Source organism: Panthera pardus, unplaced genomic scaffold (assembly GCF_024362965.1).
Source record: "Panthera pardus isolate Hobbes unplaced genomic scaffold, ASM2436296v1 HiC_scaffold_17, whole genome shotgun sequence".
Classification (NCBI taxonomy): domain Eukaryota; kingdom Metazoa; phylum Chordata; class Mammalia; order Carnivora; family Felidae; genus Panthera; species Panthera pardus.
This window is the reverse complement of record NW_026526732.1, coordinates 46583501-46607215: the sequence shown is the minus strand read 5'-3', so window position 1 is coordinate 46607215 and position 23715 is coordinate 46583501. Positions and strand designations below refer to the sequence as shown.

The following is a 23715-nucleotide window of genomic DNA, read 5'->3' as shown; positions in this document are numbered from 1 at the left end:
AGTTCTCTGTGTCCATGTATTTTATGGAAGGAGGTTGTATTTCTCTCTCTTAGACATAGATGCACAATTGAAAATGTGCCAGCACACGTTGAGCCAGCCCCAGAGAGTTTGAACACAAGGGGAAAATGTGAATATTTAATATTTAATACTTCATATTTTAGTTCACCACTGAAGGTTAATGCCTTGTCTAGTATGAAAATCTAAGAGATGGTTCTGGCAGAGGGGTGAGAACTGGAATAGGCTCTCCTACTAACTGGGAGCTTCCGATCATTCATTTAATCTCTGATCCTCAACTTCCTCACCTGTAAGATGGGGATCACAATACTTCTAGAACACGACAATTTTATTCAAAAAGGACAGTTAATAAACATGGTCAAAACTTGGTGAATTTTTCATGGGACTTTGTCTATAAATCTTCTCATGTTTCCCACACCACCTTTCCCCCCTGCCTCACACAATGAAATTATAGGGAATAAGTGTACTGCCTTGGACCGAATGTTTGTGTCCCCCCAGAAATTCGTATGATGAAATCCTAACTCCCAAGGCGATAATGCTAGGAGGTGAGCTTGGGGGAGGTGATGATTGGGATTAGGGCTCTTATAAAAATGAAAGCAGACTTGAGCTCCCTTGCTGCTTCTGCCATGTGAGGTCACAGTGAGAAGACTACGAAGGAAGGGGATTCTCTCTAGGTATGAATCTGCTGGTGATATGATCTAGGACTTCCCAGCCTCAGAACTGTGAGAAATCAGTGTCTTCATAAGCCACCCAGTGTATGCTGTCTTGTGATAGCAGCCTGATTGGACTAGGACAAATACTGCTCCACTTCCTTTTGCCAATATTTCCTTAACATATTGAATCCGGGAGAAAACCAAACATTTAGTAGTGCAGATGGCACCTCCTTCAGCTGCAGTTACACAAATGTTACCTGCCTTCACATCTGTAGCAGCCAAACTGCCTCAGGTTAAAACAATTTGAAGGGCAGCCCAACTCCTTAGCTCCTTGTGTGATCACTTGTGGGTTTTGTTGCTAGTGCATTGCAGTCCAACTTCTCCCTCTGCCCAGAGCACCTGCCTTCACTCCCTCACAGATGTTGTTCCTTAGGGCAGTTCTCAGTCTTCATGCAAATCTCAGTGTGTGTCCTGGGAGAACGCATACTAAAACATCTTATGATTTCAGTTACAGCATCGTGGTGACCTATGGCACAACAGCACTAGAGCAGAACTGGCTGAGGGCAGAGTTTGGTGGGATGGCTGTTGACTAGGGCCCCTGGCTACCCACACACCCCAAGTGGTGCTAGGGAAGTGGTTCTGGGTGGGGTTTGGAAATGTATGGGAGCATTTTTCTTTGTCATATCAGGTTGGGAAGAAGCCAGGGATCCTAACAGTTTCTGCTGTGAGGACAGTCCCACAAGAGGAAAAACTATTGCAGAAACAAAAGGCTCAAAAGTTAAAAAAAGTTATAGTTATTCCCTATACTGCACTTGTTCATGTTATGTCTCCCATGCATTCCTTGTTACTTTTACCTCGTTGTGGGGTGTTTTGTACTTCTCCAGAATTTATAGATAGTGAAAGATGGGCTGAAGGGGATTTAGGCCACCATACCAGACCTGGAGTGATAATTTTGATTCTAGGATATTAAATGGAGTTTGGACAACTATGATGTGTTTTAAGCACATCTAGAATGGACTGATTTCAAAATAAAGTCAGAGCCTTCCCAGTAGCGTTCTCCCTGTTCCAGGAGGAATAATATTTTCGTAGAGATAAAACAAGCACCTATCATTGTTCCTTGGACCCTTGGTCTTTCTTAGGTTCTTTGCCTAATCTTTCTTATATGGCTCTTCTTCCACGTAACAATTGTACTGCATTAAAACCCCGTCTCAGTCTGCATTTAGATAAAATTCCAGACAGGAGATTCTTCATTCAGCCTTACTAAAAGGAGTAATAGGTGACATCAGCATCTTGGCAGTGTAAGTTGTTCATTTTTCTCTCCCCTCAATTTACGTGTAATTGGACATCCATGACTGAATAAAAGTGCCTCTGCAGAGCATACGGGGACATTAGAGATCATCCATGTGCATCCAAAGTGGGTGGATTGAGAACCAGAGAGGCTATGGGGCCAAAGGGCCAAGGGAGGTGCAGCAGCCAGAGCGGCAGTGCTGGAACCAGCAGAGGAGGCAGAGGAGGTGGAAAGCACAGGTGGTAAGTGAAGTCCTCCCGACTGCTCAGGTGCAGCTGGAGGGGCCCGTTGCTCTTCAGCAGCACCTGGGTGAAGAGAACTCTGCGACTGGGACAAAGGACAGAAAGCGAAGAAGGCAGAGAAAGAATTGACAGAAGATGTGTTCTGCTGTCTGCCTTGGTATTTCAGGAAGAGGTCTGGGACCTCTGAGATACCTTCCACCCATCCCAGTGTCCTTGGGCACACCCAAAGACCCAAGGGCTAAGCCCACAACTCTCCTGCCACTTTTTAAAAAATGCCAGATCCTTTAGGTATGCTCCTAATTTAATGGTGAGTCAGATCCAGTTAGAGAAAATAAAATAATTGTGCTATATCATGAACTGAGAAGCAAAGGTAAGTTTCGGATTGCCAATCTGTTTAACTGTTAGAGTCAAAGCCTTTTCTACACAAGAAAGGTATTCAGGCCTTCAAGTGAGATGACAAAGGCACATTTCATCCACTATGAAGAATCATAGTAATACAGTATCACACAGGATAAAGGGCAATCCTTCAGAGCCAAATTCAAAGACAAAATATTGTGATCTGATGTATAATTCAAGACAGCTTTTATGAAGAAATTCAATAAGCTACAAGAAAATTTAGAAGGCAGTTCCATGAACTGAAGCATAAAACTAATGAACAGAAGGAGTACTTACCAAAGAGATTGGAATTATAAAAAAAAGACTCAAGCAAATTCTGGAGCTGAGAGACTCAAATGAGATGAAAAAATGCAGTAAGAAGCATTAGAAATATAGCAGGTCACATGGAAGAGAGATTAAGTTACCTGGAGGATAGGAATTTAGAAATGATTCAAGTAGAAAAGGAGAGAGAGCTAGGATTTCAAACAAGTGACAAAACCCTATGTGAGTTATCAGACTATTAGAAAAGCCAATATAAGATTAAGGAGTGTATTAGGAGAACAGAGGAAGGGGTCAGAGAAACCTGGGAAAGGAATTTAACATACAAGTCAACAGAGCTCATAGAACATTTTATTATCTCAATGGGAAAACAATGACACATTATGATGAGTGTCCAAACTCAATGATAGAATTCTTAAGGCAAGGGAAAGAAGAGTTAGCCCACAAAGAACCCCCTACCCTTTACCCCCTATGCCTTGGGCTATCAGCAGATTTCTCAGCAGGAACTCTACAGCCAGGAGTCAATTGAGTGACGTATTCTAAGTATTGAAAGATAAAGATGCCAGTCATGAATATTCTATCCACCAAAGATGTTCAGATATGAAGGAAAAAAAGTGCATTCCCAGACAAACAGAGCTGAGGGAGTTTACCACTAGACCTGCCTTGCAAGAAATGCAGAAAGAACTCTTCCAGCTGAAATGAAAGACACTAATAAATGAAATCACATAAAACTCTGATAAAGGTGATACAGTCAAAATTAGAACATTAACTCTGTTTAAGAATAGTTTCTCAAAAAATTACAGAATAGGGTAAAGGAAGAGAGCATTAAAAATAATGATAGGGGGGCGCCTGGGTGGCGCAGTCGGTTAAGCGTCCGACTTCAGCCAGGTCACGATCTCGCGGTCCGTGAGTTCGAGCCCCGCGTCGGGCTCTGGGCTGATGGCTCGGAGCCTGGAGCCTGTTTCCGATTCTGTGTTTCCCTCTCTCTCTGCCCCTCCCCCGTTCATGCTCTGTCTCTCTCTGTCCCAAAAATAAATTAAAAACGTTGAAAAAAAAAAATTAAAAAAAAAAAAATAATGATAGGCACTATAATTGGTTAACAAATTCATAGCATAATAAGAGGTAATTTGTGACATCAAAAACATAAAAGAGGGTAACATAGACAAGTTAATTTGAGCTGCTAGTGGCAGAAAAAGGGCTAGCATTTTTTATTTAAGCCTCAAGGTAACTGTAAAGCAAAAATGTAGAGCAGATACAAATAAATATGAGTTGCTAGCAAAAGAAAAAGGCCCACATGTTTTATGTAAGCCTCAAGGAAACACTGAAGCAAAAATCTAGAGCAGACACAAAACATGGAAAAAAAGAAAAGCCACATGTCACGACAAAACCCACCAATTAACAAGGGAGGCAGAAACAATGAAAAAGAAACAATACAGATGGGAAATAGCAAATGAACACTAGTAAGTTCTACATATTAATAATCCCCCTAAAAATAAATGGATACATTTACCAATCATAAAGCACACAGTGGTTGTATGGTTAAAGAAACAAGACCCAACTATATGTCACCCACTATATGTCACAGGAGACCTTTCAGCTCTAAAGACATACATAAGCTCAAAGTGAAGTGATGGCAGATGATTTTCCAAGCAAGTGAAAACCAAAAGACAATAGCTGCAGCCTACTATATATCAAACAAACTGAATTTCAAGTCAAAATCAGAAGTGGTAACAAAAGACAAGAAGGTCATTACGTAATGATAAAAGGATCAATACAGCAAGTAGATGTAAAAACCACAAGTATTTGTACTCCTAACATTCAAGCACTGAAGTCTATTAAGCAAATACCAACAGATCTTAAGGGAGAAACATATAGCAATCCATTAATAGTACGGGACTTCATTACCTGTCAGCAGTAGATACGTTATCCAGACAGAAAATCAACAAGGAAACATTGCAATGGAAAAGTACCTTAGAAGAAATGGGCTTTAGAGACTTCTTTTAAAAAAGAATTTTTTTTTAAATTTTAATTTTGTCTTATTTTTTGAGAGAGAGACAGAGAGCAAGTTGGGGAGGGGCAGAGAGAGAGAGAGAGAGTGAGGGAGACACAGAATCCGAAGCAGGCTCCAGGCTCTGAGCTAAGCACAGAGCCCGATACGGGGCTCAAACTCATGAACTGTGAGATCATGACCTGAGTCGAAGTCAGACGCTTAACCAACTGAGTCACCCAGGTGCCCGTAAGAGACATCTATAGGACATGCCCTCCAATATTTGCCAAGTACACACTCATCTCTTTATTCTGCAGGATAGATTATATGATGGGACACAAAACAAATCTCAAATTTCAGACTATCTTTCCTATTTATGGAACTGACAATAAGAAAGTGAGAAGATTCACAAATATGTGGAAACTGAACAAAATACTTCTGAATAACCAAAAAGTCAAAAGTAAATCAAAAGGAAAATAAAACATTATCTCAAAACAAATGAAATGGAAAGACAACATATCAAATCTTATGGGCTAGAGAAAAATACTATTCTGGATAGAAGTTTAATAATCAAAAAATCAAAGAATTAGGAAGACATCAAATAAACTACCTAATTTTACAGCATAAGGAACTGGAGAAGGACAAGATAAGTCCAAACTTATTAGAAGTAAGGAAATAATAGAGATGAAAGATCAGAGCAGAAATGAAATGAAGACCCAAACAACAACAAAACAACAAAAAGAAACAACAAAACTAAAATCTGATTCTTTGAAAAGATCGACCAAGTTGAAAAAATTTTAGCTAGACTAAGAACAAAAGAGAGATAACTCAAATAAAATTAGAAACGGAAGAGGAGACATTGCAAGTGATACTACAGCAATACATAGGAGCATAAGACGCTACTATGAACAATTGTATGCCAGCAAATTACATAACCTAGAAGATAGGATGCATTTCTAGAAACACAGCCTTAGCAAGACTGAATCCAGAAGAAAGAGAAAAATAGACAAATGAGTAAATTGGGAGATTTATCAATAATCAGCCCAACACAAACCCCCAGGAACTGATGGCTTTACAGGTGAATTCTACCAAACATTTAAAGAAACATCATTCCTCCACAAACTCTTCCATAATACCAAAGTGAAGGGCATGCTTCTAAACTCGTTCTGTGGGGCCATTGTTACCCTCATACCCAAACCAGATAAGAATACCACAAGAAGAGAAAACTATAGGCCTACATCCCTGATGCAAAAATTCTCAACAAAATAGCAAATTAAATTCAAGAACACCTGGACCAAATTAGATTTCTCTCTAGGATGCAAGTTTCCTTTAACACACACACTTCAATAAATGTAATATATCAATAAAATAAAAGATAATACCATAATTATGTCACTAGACACAGAAAAATGCAACTCATACAGCATCCTTCATGTTATAAAGCCTTAATAGATTGAGTATAGAAGGAATACACCTCAACATAGTATGGGCTATATATGACAAGCCACAGCTAATATTATATTCAATAGTGAAAAGTTGAAAGCTTTTTCTCTAAGATCAGGATCAAGACATGAATGCCCACTCTCACCATTACTGTGGTACTAGAAGTCCTGGCTAGAACCATTAGGCAAGACAAAGAAAGAAAAGGCATCCAAATCAGAAAGGCAAAAGTAAAATGGTCACTATGTGCAACTGATATGATTTTATGTATAGAAAATCCTGAAGAGTCAATCATAAAACTGTTCAAATTAATCAGAGTAAAGTTTCAGGATACAAAATCTATATACAGAAATCAGTTTCATTATTTTACAGTAATAATGAAACATCTGAAAAAAATAAAAATATCTTGTTCAGAGTAGCATCAAAAATAAAAACATAAAATCTAGATAATTTAGCCAGCGAAGTGAAAGACCTATATGATGAAAAGCACAAGACTTTGCTGAAAGAAATCAAAGAAGGCACAAACAAATGGAAGTCACCTCATGATTGTGGATTGGAAAAATTAATATCATAAAATGCTCATACCGCCCAAAGCAATCAAGAGATTGAACTCAATACTCATTAAAATACCAAAATCAGTCGCAAAAAACCAAAAGCAACAATCCTAAAATGTATGGTTCAGTAGTTTAACTGTGATATGTGTAGCTTTTGTCCTATTCACGTTTATCCTACTTGTCCGTCAAGCTTTATGGATGTGTAAATTAATATTTTTCCTCAAATATGGGAAATTCTTGACCATACTTTCTTCAAAGATTTTTTTCTGTCCTTTCCTTCTGTATATGTTCCTCTGTTTGATATGTTCTACAGGTCTCTGAGGTTATGTTCAGTTTTCTTCATTCTTTGTGTTTCTGTTCTTTTTATTTCTCTTCACTACTGATCTGTCTTCATGTTCCATGATTCTTTCTTCTGTCGGGTCAAACTTGTTGAGATCTAAGGACTCAATAAATGAACATTGTTTTATAGCTGTTATTTTATTTTTTTGCTAAGTCCAGCATCTGGGTCCATTCAGAGAGAGTTTTTACTAATTGCCCTTTATTCCCCTGAATATGTGTTACACTTTCTTGTTTTTTGACATATGGTACTTTTGTCAGAAACTGGATATTTTAGGTAATATACATTCTCTAGATTCCAATCTTGTCCTAGAAGTGGTTGTTCTGCCTTTTTTTTTTCACTTTCTTTTTAGTGATTTACTAGAACTAATTATGGAGTCTATCACCAACAGCATACACACTTTCATATCACTACTCAAATTTTTTAAATTTTTGTGTTATAGTTAAGACAAGGCCAATAGAGCTTAGTAGTCAGGCAATATTAGGTCAGAGGTTGTGCTTAAACTCAAAACTGGGTAATTTTCCCACTTTTCAGCCTTACAAGTTTGGCAAATAACTAAAATTTTTGAGAATCATAAGAATCAGGGGCCCCTGGGTGGCTGAGTTGCCTAAGTGTCCGACTTCGGCTCAGGTCATGATCTCACAGTCCGTGAGTTGGAGCCCGCGTTGGGCTCTGTGCTGACAGCTCAGAGCCTGGAGCCTGCTTCGGATTCTGTGTCTGCCTCTCTCTCTGCCCCTCCTCTGCTCGCACTCTGTCTCTCTCTCAAAAGTAAAATAAAAACATAAAAAAATTAAAAAAAAAAGAATCATAAGGATCAGTTTGCTTTTCTCAAGTTTTTTATTCTAGTGAATCACAATTATTCCTTTCTAGCAATTAACAACTTTGGCTTCAGGAATGTGTTATGTTTTAATTTAGGAAATACTGTGAGAAAAAGTTTGTTTTCATAATTACAGGGTCCAATTTCTGTCACATTAAAGACTTCTTTGTTTTTAATTTAAATTTTAGCTAGTTAACATAAATTGCAATATTGGTTTCAGGAGTAGAATTCAGCGATTCGTCCCCTTACATACAACACCCAGTGCTCATCATAACAAGTGCCCTCCTTAATACCCATCATTCATATATCCCATCTCCCACCCTTCTCCCTCCATCCATCTCAGTTTCTTCTCTATTGTTGAATCTCTATGGTTTAAACATTTTCTTAACAGTAATGATTACTTCAATAAAAGGGATTAAATCATTTCTTTGGATCAAATTTTTATTTAATGAAAGGTGACAATAGGACAGATGAAACCATGAATTCCAAAGTTACTGAGAGTAGTTCTAAATAAGAAACACAATCTACTTTTCCCAAATAAGGGTGAGAGGATATGTATTAGGAAGGACTTGAGTCCAGTTCCAAATCAGATAGTGTGCATGCAGTAACATCAACAGATGCCAAAGTTTGGTGATTTATCTTAGTATAAATGAGGAAATGTTTGTTATTCAGGAAGCACTAACAACAGAAGAGAAGCAGCATCTAAGGTCAACAACCCAAGTATATATAGAGGGAGTTTGAATAAATCTTAGGTGTTTATCCAGAGGCAGTTTGAATAAACCTTAGATGTTTATCGTTTAGGACCATTCTGTTCAGAAGACAAACTGGATAGAGTGTGGAACCCCTGAAAAAGAGGACACAAAACAGTACCTGAACAGCCAACCCCAGGACCTGTCATTCCCTCTGTGATACCACATCCCTATGTGGTATGAAGACCTCACCACTCACTCAACAGTGACAAAACTGAGGGGAATAATGGCAGGTAAACGGTGATTGGTAGTTACATGAGTATTACATTTGTGTCAAGCAAATTGTAGAATTATGGAAAGTCCCTAATCCTTCAAAATAAATGTATTTACTTCTTGCAGATGTGGATTTCTTGTCTCAACTTCTCAATTGTTCACACTACTCATATTCTCAATTTTGTTTCATAAGAAACAACACAAAGACTTAAAGACACCAATAGTAGTGCTATTGAAGTAGAGGCAACTCAATCCATTGTACTCCGGACTATGGCCATTAGAGTATCATGAATGGGACAGCAAGAAAATACATCTTTATTTTCTGGTATCACTCGAAAGCAGAGATTTTGAACCATGCCCAGCAGCTCTGAGTAGCACTGACCTGCTTGAACCATTTACCGTCCATTATTTGTAGTAAATGCATCAGGGCTTCCCCCCAGTCATTTGGATGATCTGCTGGTTAGCATCAGCCTAATCCTTCCTTCTTAATGGGTTATTGATTCTGGGAGTTCTGCTAATGGGTGAATCCTTAAATCTCTTTGTGGAAATTTTAGTCTTTGTGTCTTTATCAGCAGCAACACAATTATTCTTCTCACTGGCATTTATATTAGAATTTAACACTTAATTTGAATGAACAAACTATTGGTGAGTAGTTTCATTCTTGATGGGGGTGAAAATCTTTTCACTTTTCCTTTCTAGGTTCTTTGACTGTTATGATAATTAAATTGACATAAGACAGATTAATAGGAGAAAAATGTAATGACATATGTATGGGAGACCCACAAAGCATGAAGAGTCAAAGACAGTATCGCAAGTGAGGTTTATTTGCCATCCTGAGCTAAGGAGAAGCAGGTGAAAGGGTTGAGAAAGGGAAATCACAGGAAATGCAAAGAACACATGTTGGATAAACAGAAGTGTGTCCTGCCATGTGGTTAGAGTCTTTCAGAAATAAAAAGTTATATGTGGTAGTAACTCTCTTTGTGGTACAGGCCGGTATCTAAATTCTTTTAGGCAGTTAAGGAAAATGTAAAAAGCTTTTGTGAGTCTGGGGGGCCTTAATTGCTCTCAGCAAAATAAAAAATTCCACCCGCCAAATTGGTGTTTTTAGGGGTGACTTCCTCTGCCCCCCCCCCCTCACTTCTCTGAACTGTACTAGTTATGCTGTTTTAGGTGTTTGGTGATTATATCAAACAGTAGGCCAAGTTATCAGCTCTTATATATGGAACAAAAATATACTATAACTCTTTGCTCTGATTTTCAATAAATTGAGCCAATACATGTTTCCAAGTACTTATTTAGATATTTAAGCACATATATGAAAGAAAGGTACAATTCACCATGATAGTAGTAAAAATATACTAGGATCTAATATGAGTAGAGTATGATGGTAGAATTATGTTTACTTCATGAAAAGATCAAGATGTTACAAGCTCATTGTTATTGTTTTGATCCCAAGACGTGGAATTGACTACTCTTAGGGAGCCACTGCTTCTTTATAATGGAAGTTAACATTAGAGCCCAATGGGTATGGATGTGTAAATTAGGTTGTTTCTTTGAACACAGGATGGCAAAGAGGAGACACCTTAAATAACTCTAGTAACAGAATAACTTACCTCCTCTCTCTTCCTCCACCCTTCCCTCTCTGGTCCCCCACTTCCTTCCCTGGATGTGAATTCTTATTGATGCTTACAACTAATTTGCAGCTTTCATGAATCTCCTTTGTAGAATTCCCCTGGAAAGCCATCTGGCCCTGGACTCTTGTGTTTTGTGGAGTTTTGATTACTAATTCTATTTCTTTACTGGTTATGGGTCTTTTCAAATTTTCTATGTCTTCCTGTTTCAGTTTTGGTAGTTAGTATGTTTTTAGTAATTTGTCCATTTCTTTCAGATTGCCAATTTTATTGGCGTATAATTGCTCATAATATTCTCTTATTTGTATTTTTGCTGTGTTGATTGTGATCCCTCCTCTTTCATTCTTGATTTTATTTATTTGGGTCCTTTTCTTTTTCTTTTTGATCAAACTGGCTAGGGGATTTATCAATTTTGTTAATTCTTTCAAAGAACCAGCTTCGGGTTTCATTGATCTGTTCTCATGTTTTTGTTTTTTGTTTGTTTTTTGTTTCTTTTGTTGTTTTTGTTTTTGTTTTTGTTTTTGTTTCAATAGCATTGATTTCTGCTCTAATCTTTATTATTTCCTGTCTTCTGCTGGTTTGGAGTTTTATTTGCTGTTCTCTTTCCAGTTCTTTAAGGTGTAATGTTAGATTTTGTATCTGAGACCTTTCTTCCTTTTTAGGAAGGCTGGAATGCTACATACTTCCCTGTTAACACTGCCTTTGCCGCATCCCAGAGGTTTTGGGTTGTGGTGTTATCATTTACTTTGGTTTCCATATACTTTTTAATTTCCTCTTTAATTTCTTGGTTAACCCATTCATTCTTTAGTAGGATGTCCTTTAGTCTCCAAGTATTTGTTATCTTTCCTTATTTTTTCTTGTGGTTGATTTCAAGTTTCATAGCATTGTGGTCTGAAAATATGCATGTAGTATCTCAATCTTTTTGTACTTGTTGAAGGTGATGAATCTCCTTTGATAAGAGAGGCTGTCATTCCTAGTTTTTCTAGTAATAGTGTGACTGCAAAAATATTTTTTTAAGTTACTTACTTCCCTGTTTCTTAAAATGAGCCTTGGCCCAGGCTTCCTGGAATTGCTTTGAAAATTGTGTGATTCTGAAGGTCTTATTTTTTCAAGTCTTCCTATGACTAACTATTTTGTGGAAATGGAAATAAAGGACACTTCAGAGTCATCTGGAAGAACCCCCAAGTCAAATAAAACCTCAGAGTTCATAGTATCAAAATAGATTTTTTCATAAGGCTACCTACAGATAATAATGAAAGGCAAAGTATACCCATCAATGATGACTCACAAAGTTTGGTTTGCACTTTCAGCATATGACCCATAATTTGAATGTTTTCTTCCATACTTACTTTGTGCCATTGTCCATTGGTCATTATGGACAATTTAATTGCTCACATGCAATTTCTCAGGCATTCTGGAATATATTCATGTCTATTAATTCATGCCTGTTCCACCCCAATTACTCTAAGCAAGTCGCAAGTTAGGAAATAAAGCAAAGTTCAAATTAAAAGTTACCAAAAACCTTATGAATACATAACTCCCACCCAGAAAGTATATAAATAAAACTTGTACAAGCCTGCTAGAAGCTAAAATATTGTACTACAGTTCCAGAGGGATAAAAACTCAGCTGCTGAAGGAGTAGTGGGAGACAAATGTTTCTGAAGCCCATTCAAGTCCACTTTGTATATTCAATCTCTCTGTCTCTTCCAATATCTTTCTATGATTACATCTATCTATCTATCTATCTATCTATCTATCTATCTATCTATCTATCTAATGTATATATGATTTCTGCTTTAGAGATATCTATCTATATGTGATTCTATCTATCTATCTATCTATCTATCTATCTATCTATCTATCTAATCTATCATCTATTATCTATCTATGATTTCTGATTAAGAGCATTTTTTTTTGCAATTACATAATTATTTTTTCACTATTTCCCCTGTACCTACATAAATGGAGCACACACACATAAAACTAAGACCTAGCCCATAAACACCTGGCTCCTGGGCATCAGACCAAACTCTACAGGTCTGGAATCTAGGATAGTAGCTTCCAGAGCCAGTAAGTTGTCAGTGTTTGTGAAGAAAACAAGAGATAAGCTTCTTCTCTCAGCATGTATATATATAGCCACCAACTGAAAATATGGAAAGGAAGACTGCATAAAATTTTACTGCATTTCTTCCAAATAATTTTGTCTGTTTTTTGTAGGTAACTGAAATATGGAAGATGCAGACTCATTTTTATTCAAATTTAAAGGATATCATTTTGGTCGTGAAGAACTTGATATTGGATTTATAGAAAATTTAGATGATTTTGTAATCAGAGAAAGTGATGTCTTCATTATTACATACCCCAAATCTGGTGAGTTCTGTATTCTAATAGCTAATCAAACAAATGAAATGATACTTGTATAATATTGGAATTCTGTCTTTTTACTAGTAGTATATACAGAGATAAACACTTGATGCATTAGATATTATAGTGTGAACTGAATTGAATATTCTATGAATTGAGATCTTTTACAACATAGCTGTAAGTTATTTTTTATTTGTACAAGAAAATGGAGAAAATATTGAAGTAGATAGATTGAAGACACCCTATCAAACACTAAATTGCTGAAGTGGCTGGGAAAGGACTCAGGAATATGTACCATTTAGGCAGCTACTTCAGACATATAGTTGAGCTGCATTTAATAGCCAAGTGCATGAGAAGGAAAATTAACTTATACTAATTACCATAGTGTGTAATAATCCCAAAGTATATGGGTCTTATTTTGTTATAGCACTCATATCAGGCTAATATATATGTGTGTGTATATATGCATATATACCTATTTATGTGTGTATATACTTTCACAGCTATTCAAATTCTTTGCCAATGTTTTAAATGGATTTTTGTTATTTTTGTTATTTTCTTGTATGAGTTCTTGATATATTTTGGATATTGACCCTTTATTTGATAAACGATTTACAAATATTTCCCCTTTTAATAGGTTGCCTTTCCATTTTGTTGATAGTTTGCTGTACAGAAGCTTGTTAGTTTGATATTCTCCCACTTGCCTACTTTTGTTTTTGTTGAATTTGTTTTTGGTGTCATATCCCCACTCCCATAACAAAACCATTGCTAAGACCAATGTCTTACACCTCTGCTTTCTTCTAAGAGTTTTATGCTTCCAGGTCTTACATTCATATCTTTAAACTGTTCTGAGTTAACTTTTGTGTATGGTGTAAGAGAGTGGTTCAGTTTCATTCTTTTGCATGTGGCTCTCCAGTTTTCCCAGCACCATTTATTGAAGAGTCTATCCTATCCCCATAATATATTCTCATCTCCTTTGCCATAAATTAATTGACCATACAGATGTTGGTTAACATCTGCAATCTCTATTTTGTTCCATTGGTCAACCTGTCTTTTTTTCCTTTAATACCAGTATCATAGTGTTTTGGTTAGTATAACTTGGTAATATTATTTGAAACCAAGAAGTCTGATGCCTCAGGCTTTGTTCTATTTTCTCAAAATTGCTTTAGCTATTTGGGGTCTTGTATGCTTACAAACAAATTTTAGGACTGTTTGTTCTATTTCTGTGACAAATGACATTGTAGCATTGATAGGGATTGCACTGAATCTGTAGATCGCTTTGTGCAGTATGGACAATTTAACAATGTTGTTTCTTCTTATCCATGAGCATGGAATATTTTTTCATTTATTTGTGATTTCTAACATTTCTTCTAGTAGCGTCTTCTAGTTTTCAATGTACAAGTCTTTTACCTCCTTGGATAAATTTATTCCTACATATTTTTTTCTTTTTGATGCTATCATAAGTGAGATGTTTCTTAATTTCTCTGATAGTTTGTTGTTAGTATATATAAAGTAAACTTACAGGGCTCCTGGGCAGCATCCAACTCTTGATTTTGGCCTAGGTCATTATCTCACCGTTTGTGGGTTCCAGCCCTGCACTGGGCTGTGTGCTGAAAGTGCAGAGCCTGCTTGGGATTTTCTCTCCCTCTCTCTCTGCCCCTCCCCCACTCACACATGTGCATGCGCTCTCTCTCTTTAAAAAAATGAAAATAAACTTAACAAATTTAAAGGAAAAGAGATGCAACTTATATTTGCATTCTTATTTCATATCCTGCAATTTAACAACTTAATTGAATTTTTATTAGTTCTAACAGTGTTTTTGGTAGACTCTTTAGGTCTTCCTGTATATAATATCATGATCATCTGCAAATAGAGAGTTTTATTCTTCCTTTCTGTCTTGGATCCCTTTTATTTCTTTTCCTAGCCTAATTTCTGTTGCTATGATTTCCAATAAAATGAGTGAGAATGGGCATTCTAATCCTGGTTGTGATCTTAGATGAAGAGCTTTTGGTTGTTTATCATTGGGTATGATCCTGTGAACTTGTCATAATGGCACTTTGTAAGCTGAGGTATGTTTCTTCCATACCCGTTTTGTTGAGACTTTATATCATGAATGGATGTTCATTTTTGTCAAATGCTTTTTCTGCATTTATTGCAATGACAATAAGGTTTTGATGCTTCACATTTTGTTAATGTGGCACATCACACCGATTTGTGGATGTTGAACCATCCTGTATCCCTGGAATAAATAGTACTTGATAACTTTGTATTTTAGTGTATTTTTTTAGCTTCAATTTTTTCTAAAACTAGTTTTATTTAAATTCTAGTTGGTTAACATATAGTATAATATTAGTTTCAGGATTTAGTGATTCATCACTTAGACATAACAACTAGTGCTCATCACAAGTGCCCTCCCTGGTAACATCACCCATTGAACCCATCCCCTACCCACCTCCCTCCATCAATCCTGTTTGTTCTCTATAGTTAGGATTCTCTTATAATTTGATTCCCTTTTTTCCCTTCTCGTACATTCATCTGTTTTGCTTCCATATGAGTGAAATCATATGGTATTTGTGTTTCTTTCTCTCACTGACTTATTTTGCTTAGTATAATGCACTCTAGCTCCATTCACATCATTGCAAATGGCAAGATTTCCTTCTTTTTGATGGCTGAGTAATAATCCATTGTGTGTGTGGGGAGAGGGTATATATACACACACACATATATATGTATATATATATGTATGTGTGTGTGTATACACACACACACACACACACACATTCATACACCACATCTTTATTTATTCAGAGGTTAATGGATACTTGAACTCTTTATGTAATTTTGCTATTGTTTGTAATGCTGCTATAAGCATTGGGATGTGTGTACACCTTCGATTCTGTATTTTTGTATGCTAGTAGTACAATTGCTGGAACTTAGAGTAGTGCTATTTTTAACTTTCTGAGGAGACTTCATACTATTTTCCAGAGTGGCTTCCCCAGTTTGTATTCCCACCAAGGATATAAGAGAGTTCTCATTTTTCTGTATTCTCACCAACATCTGTGTTTCCTGTGTTGTGCATTTTAGCCATTCTGACAGGTATGATGTGATATTTCATTGTGGTTTTGATTTTTATTATCCTGATGGTGAGTGATGTTGAGCATCTTTTCATGTGTTTCTTAGCCATCCAGATGTCTTCTTTGGGAAAATGTCTATTCATGTCTTCTGCCGATTTCTTAACTGGATTATTTGTTTTTTGGGTGTTGAGTTTGGAAAATTCTTTATAAACTTTGGATACTAACCCTTTATCCTATGTCATTTACACATATCTTCTCCTATTTTGTTGATTGTTTTGTTGATTGTTTCCTCCACTGTGCAGAAATTTTATCTTGATGAAGTCCCAATAGTTGAATTTTGATTTTGTTTTCCTTGACTCTCAGAGACGTATCTAGTAAATAGTTGCTGCAGCTGTGTCAAAGATATTGCTTATTGTGTTCTTCTCTAGGATTTTCTTTTTTTTTTTTTTGTTCTCAGATTTAGGTCTTTTGTCCATTTCAAGCTTATTTTTTAAAAAAAAATTTTTTTTCAACGTTTTTTATTTATTTTTCGGACAGAGAGAGACAGAGCATGAACGGGGGAGGGTCAGAGAGAGAGGGAGACACAGAATCGGAAACAGGCTCCAGGCTCCGAGCCATCAGCCCAGAGCCTGACGCGGGGCTCGAACTCACGGACCGCGAGATCGTGACCTGGCTGAAGTCGGACGCTTAACCGACTGCGCCACCCAGGCGCCCCAATTTCAAGCTTATTTTTGTGTATGGTGTATGAAAGAGGTCCAATTTCATTCTTCTGTTTGTTGATTTCCAGTTTTCTGAATACCAATTGTTGAAGAGACTGTCTTTTCTTCCCCAGTGGGTATTCTTTCCTGCTTTGTTGAAGATTAGTTGACAATAAAGTTGTGAGTCCATTTCTGGGTTTTCTATTCCATTCCATTGATATGTGTATCTGTTTTTGTGCCAATATGATACTTTTGTGCTCACTACAGCTTTGTAATACCACTTGAAGACTGGAATAATGATGCCTCCAACTCTGTTTTCTTTTTCATTACTGCTTCAGCTATTCAGGGACTTTTGTCATTCCATTCAAATTTTTGGTTCATTTGTTGTACCTCTGTGGAAACTGCTCATGGTATTTTGATAAGGATTGCATTTATGTATAGATTGCTTTGGGTAGTATAGACATTTCATCAATTTTTGTTCTTCCAGTCCATGAGCATAGAATGCTTAGATATTTCTTCCTATCATCTTCAATTTCTTTCATAAGTGTTCTATATTTTTAGATCCTTTACCTCTTTGATTAGGTTTATTTCTTGGTATCTTATAGGTCTTGGTGCCATTGTAAAGGGATAAATCCTTGGTTTCTCTTTCTGCTGCTTCATTATTGGGATATAGAGATGCAATCGATTTCTGTACATGGATTTTATATCCTGTGACTTTGCAGAATTCATGTATCAGCTCTAGCAGTTGTTTGCTGGAGTCTTTTGAGTTTTCCTTATAGAGAATCATGTCATGTGCAAATAATAAAAGTTCGACTTCTTCCTTGCCATATAAGATATATTTTATTTCTTTCTATTGTCATTGCTGAGGCTAGGACTTCTAGTATTATGTTAAAAAACAATGGTGAGTGTGGATCTCTTTCTTGTTCCTGACCTTACAGGAAAAACTCTCAGTTTTTCACCATTGAGGATTATATTAGCTTTGGGTCTTTCATATATGCCTTTATAATGTGGAGCTATGTTCCCTCTATCCCTACTTTGTTGAGGGGTTTTATCATGAAGGATGTTATACTTGATCAGATGCTTTTTTCTAGATCTATTGTGGGGATCATATGATTCTTGTCTTTCTTTTAGTAATGTAATATATCACATTGATTGATTTGCAAATATTGAACCACCTTTGCAGCCCTGGTTAAATCCCACTTGATTGTGGTGAGTGGTTCTTCTAATGTACTGTTGGCTTCAATTTGCTAGTATCTTGTAGAGAATTTTTGCAACCATGATCATTAGGGATATTGGCCTGTAATTCTCTTTTTTAGTGGGGTCTTTATCTGGTTTTGTACATGTGCTGCTGAAGTGAGAACTGTCTGGTTTTGGAATCAAGGTAAATCTGGCCTCATAGAATGAGTTTGGAAGTTTTCCATCCATTTTTATTTTGGGGGACAGTTTAATAAGAACAAGTATTGACTGCTTGGAGAGGCTTCTGGGAAGATGGCGGCATAGGAGGACGCTGGGCTCACTGCGTCCTGCGGATCAGTTGGATTCCACCCACACCTACCTAAATAACCCAGAAAATCACCAGAGACTAGCAGAATGGATTCTCCAGAGCCAAATGTAGACAAGAGGCCCATGGAAGAGGGTAGGAAGAGTGGAGAGGTGGTGCATGCTACACGGACTGGCGGGAGGGAGCCAGGGCGGAGGGGCAGCCCAAGGGCAAAGCAGAGCCCCCAAGTCTGGCTTGCAAAAGCGGAGGGGCCAGATGGAGTGTGTTCGGACAGCAAGCGGGACTTAACATCTGGAAGGTTATAAGTTAACAGATCTGCTTGGAGAGCGGGAGGGCTGGAGGACAATGGAGGGAGAGTTGTTGAGCCCCAGACGACAGAGTGCAGCTTGGCGGGGAACAAAGGCGCTCACTAGCACCATCTCCCTCGCCCATCCCCAGCCAAAATCCCAAAGGGAACCAGTTCCCCTCATGAAACTTGCTTGCACCACGCAAACACCCAATGCTGTGCTTCTGCAGATCCATCCCTCCAGCAGGTCTGACTCACTCCCAGTGCTGCAGGGCCCCTCCCAAAGCGGATCTCCAAAGGATAAGTGAGCTGAGCCTGCCCCTCCCGCCCCTGTGCACCTTGCCGATCTACCCCAGCTAACACGCCAGATCCCCAGCACCACAAGCCTGGCAGTGTGCAAGTAGCCCAGATGAGCCATGCCACCCCACAGTGAATTCCGCCCTTAGGAGAGGGGAAGAGAAGGTGCACACCAGTCTGACTGTAGACCCAGCAGTGGGCTGGGGGCAGACATCAGGTCTGACTGCGGCCCCATCCACCAACGCAAGTTATTCAAGACAGCACAGGGGAAGTGCCCTGCAGTTCTGACCACTCCAGGGACTATCCAAAATGACGAAACGGAAGAATTCCCCTCAAAAGAATCTCCAGGAAATAACGACAGCTAACGAACTGATCAAAAACGATTTAAACAATATAACAGAAAGTGAATTTAGAATAATAGTCATAAAATTAATCGCTGGGCTTGAAAACAGTATAGAAGACAGCAGAGAATCTCTTGCTACAGAGATCAAGGGACTAAGGAACAGCCAGGAGGAGCTAAAAAATGCTATTAATGAGCTGCAAAATAAAATAGAGATGACCACAGCTCAGATTGAAGAGGCAGAGGAGAGAATAGGTGAACTAGAAGATAAAATTATGGAAAAAGAAGAAGCTGAGAAACAGAGAGATAAACAAATCCAGGAGTATGAGGGGAAAATTAGAGAACTAAGTGATGCACTAAAGAGAAATAATATACACATAATTGGTATTCCAGAGGAGGAAGAGAGAGGGAAAGGTGCTGAAGGTACACTTGAAGAAATAATAGCTGAGAACTTCCCTGATCTGGGGAAGGAAAAAGGCATTGAAATCCAAGAGGCACAGAGAACACCCTTCAGACATAACTTGAATCGATCTGCACGACATATCATACTGAAACAGGCAAAATACAAGGATAAAGAGAAAATTCGGAAAGCAGCTAGGGATAAACGTGCTCTCTATATAAAAGGAGACCTATAAGACTCGTGACAGATCTCTCTACTGAAACTTGGCAGGCTGGAAAGGAATGGCAGGAAATCTTCAATGTGATGAACAGAAAAAAATATGCAGCCGAGAATCCTCTATCCAGCAAATCTGTCATTTAGAATAGAAGGAGAGATAAAGGTCTTCCCAAACAAATAAAAACTGAAGGAATTCATTACCACTAAACCAGCCCTACAAGAGATCCTAAGGGGGATACTGTGAGACAAAGTACCAGAGACATCGCTACAAGCATAAAACATACAGACATCACAATGACTCTAAACCCATATCTCTCTATAATAACACTGAATGTAAATGGATTAAATGCGCCAACCATAAGACATAGGGTATCAGAATGGATAAAAAAACAAGACCCATCTATTTGCTGTCTACAAGAGACTCATTTTATGCCTGAGGACACTTTCATATTGAAAGTGAGGGGATGGAGAACTATTTATCATGCTACTGGAAGTCAAAAGAGAGCTGGAGTAGCCATACTTATATCAGACAAACTAGACTTTAATTAAAGGCTATAACAAGAGATAAAGAAGGGCATTATATAATAATTACAGGGTCTATCCATCAAGAAGAACTAACAATTATAAATGGTTATGTGCCGAATACGGGAGCCCCCAAATATATAAAACAATTACTCACAAACGTAAGCAACCTTATTGACAAGAATGTGGTAATTGCAGGGGACTTTAATATCCCACTTACAACAATGGATAGATCATCTAGACACATGGTCAATAAAGACACAAGGGCCCTGACTGGTACATTGGATCAGATGGACTTGACAGATATATTTAGAACTCTGCATCCCAAAGCAACAGAATATACTTTCTTCTCGAGTGCACATGGAACATTCTCCAAGATAGATCACATACTGGGTCACAAAACAGCCTTTCATAAGTATACAAGAATTGAGATCATACCATGCATACTTTCAGACCACAATGCGATGAAGCTTGAAATCAACCACAGGAAAAAGTCTGGAAAACCTCCAAAAGCATGGAAGTTAAAGAACACCCTACTAAAGAATGAGTGGGTCAACCAGGCAATTAGAGAAGAAATTAAAAAATATATGGAAACAAATGAAAATGAAAATACAACAATCCAAATGCTTTGGGATGCAGCGAAGGCAGTCCTGAGAGGAAAATACATCGCAATCCAGGCCTATCTCAAGAAACAAGAAAAATCCCAAATACAAAATCTAACAGTACACCTAAAGGAAATAGAAGCAGAACAGCAAAGGCAGCCTAAACCCAGCAGAAGAAGAGAAATCATAAAGATCAGAGCAAAAATAAACAATATAGAATCTAAAAAAACTGTAGAGCAGATCAACGAAACCAAGAGTTGGTTTTTTGAAAAAATTAACAAAATTGACAAACCTCTAGCCAGGCTTCTCAAAAAGAAAAGGGAGATGACCCAAATAGATAAAATCATGAATGGAAATGGAATTATTACAACCAATGCCTCAGAGATACAAACAATTATCAGGGAATACTATGAAAAATTATATGCCAACAAATTGGACAACCTGGAAGAAATGGACAAATTCCTAAACACTCACACGCTTCCAAAACTCAATCAGGAGGAAATAGAAAGCTTGAACAGACCCATAACCAACGAAGAAATTGAATCAGTTTTCAAAAGTCTCCCAACAAATAAGAGTCCAGGACCAGATGGCTTCCCAGGGGAGTTCTACCAGACATTTAAAGCAGAGATAATACCTATTCTTCTCAAGCTATTCCAAGAAATAGAAAGGGAAGGAAAACTTCCAGACTCATTCTATGAAGCCAGTATTACTTTGATTCCTAAACCAGACAGAGACCCAGTAAAAAAAGAGAACTACAGGCCAATATCCCTGATGAATATGGATGCAAAAATTCTCAATAAGATACTAGCAAATCGAATTCAACAGCGTATAAAAAGAATTCTTCACCATGATCAAGTGGGATTCATTCCTGGGATGCAGAGCTGGTTCAACATTCCCAAATCAATCAACGTGATACATCACATTAATATAAGAAAACATAAGAACCATATGATCCTGTCAATCGATGCAGAAAAAACATTTGACAAAATTCAGCATCGTTTCTAAATAAAAACCCTTGAGAAAGTCAGGATAGAAGGAACATACTTAAAGATCATAAAAGCCATTTATGAAAAGCCCACAGCTAATATCATCCTCAACGGGGAAAAACTGAGAGCTTTTTCCCTGAGATCAGGAACACGACAGGGATGCCCACTCTCACCGCTGTTGTTTAACATAGTGTTGGAAGTGCATCAGCAATCAGACAACAAAAGGAAATAAAAGGCATCCAAATTGGCAAAGATGAAGTCAAGCTTTCACTTTTTGCAGATGACAAGATATTATACATGGAAAATCCGATAGACTCCACCAAAAGTCTGCTAGAACTGATACATGAATTCAGCAAAGTCGCAGGATACAAAATCAATGTACAGAAATCAGTTGCATTCTTATACACTAATAATGAAGCAACAGAAAGACAAATAAAGAAACTGATCCCATTCACAATTGCACCAAGAAGCATAAAATACCTAGGAATAACTCTAACCAAAGATGTACAAGATCTGTATGCTGAAAACTATAGAAAGCTTATGATGGAAATTGAAGAAGATATAAAGAAATGGAAAAACATTCCATGCTCATGGGTTGGAAGAATAAATATTGTTAAAATGCCAATACTACCCAAAGCTATCTACACATTCAATGCAATCCCAATCAAAATTGCGCCAGCATTCTTCTCGAAACTAGAACAAGCAATCCTAAAATTCATATGGAACCACAAAAGGCCCAGAATAGCCAAAGTAATTTTGAAGAAGACCAAACCAGGAGGCATCACAATCCCAGACTTTAGCCTCTACTACAAAGCTGTAATCATCAAGACAGCATGGTATTGGCACAAAAACAGACACATAGACCAATGGAATAGAATAGAAACCCCAAAAATAGACCCACAAAAGTATGGCCAACTCATCTTTGACAAAGCAGGAAAGAATATCCAATGGAAAAAAGACAGTCTCTTTAACAAATGGTGCTGGGAGAACTGGACAGCAACATGCAGAAGAATGAAACTAGACCACTTTCTCACACCATTCACAAAAATAAACTCAAAATGGATAAAGGACCTGAATGTGAGACAGGAAACCATCAAAACCCTAGAGGAGAAAGCAGGAAAAGACCTCTCTGACCTCAGCCACAGCAATTTCTTACTTGACACATCCCCAAAGGCAAGGGAATGAAAAGCAAAAATGAACTATTGGGACCTCATGAAGATAAAAAGCTTCTGCACTGTAAAGGAAACAACCAACAAAACTAAAAGGCAACCGACAGAATGGGAAAAGATATTTGCAAATGACATATTGGACAAAGGGCTAGTATCCAAAATCTATAAAGAGCTCACCAAGCTCCACACCACAAAACAAATAATCCGTGAAGAAATGGGCAGAAAACATGAATTGACACTTCTCTAAAGAAGACATCCAGATGGCCAACAGGCACATGAAAGATGCTCAACGTCACTCCGCATCAGGGAAATACAAATCAAAACCACACTCAGATATCACCTCACGCCAGTCAGAGTGGACAAAATGAACAAATCAGGAGACTATAGATGCTGGCGAGGATGTGGAGAAACAGGAACCCTCTTGCACTGTTGGTGGGAATGAAAACTGGTGCAGCCCCTCTGGAAAACAGTGTGGAGTTTCCTCAAAAAATTAAATTAAAAATAGACCTACCCTATGACCCAGCAGTAGCACTGCTAGGAATTTACCCAAGGGATACAGGAGTACTGATGTATAGGGGCACTTGTACCCCAATGTTTATAGCAGCATTCTCAACAATAGCCAAATTGTGGAAAAAGCCTAAATGTCCATCAACTGATGAATGGATAAAGAAATTGTGGTT

General features: G+C 37.7%; 1 protein-coding gene across 1 annotated transcript in view; it reads left to right on the top strand.

The window, feature by feature from the left end:
* Nucleotides 1-8804: 8804 nt before the first annotated feature.
* Nucleotides 8805-23715, top strand: part of LOC109248452 (amine sulfotransferase-like) — a 45090-nt gene continuing 30179 nt past the window's right edge. Inside the window, exons 1-2 of the mRNA XM_053904547.1 lie at nucleotides 8805-8969; nucleotides 12798-12950. Coding sequence (XP_053760522.1) covers nucleotides 12809-12950 — 142 coding nt within the window. The 5' untranslated portion in view covers nucleotides 8805-8969; nucleotides 12798-12808. The remainder of the gene's footprint in view (nucleotides 8970-12797; nucleotides 12951-23715) is intronic.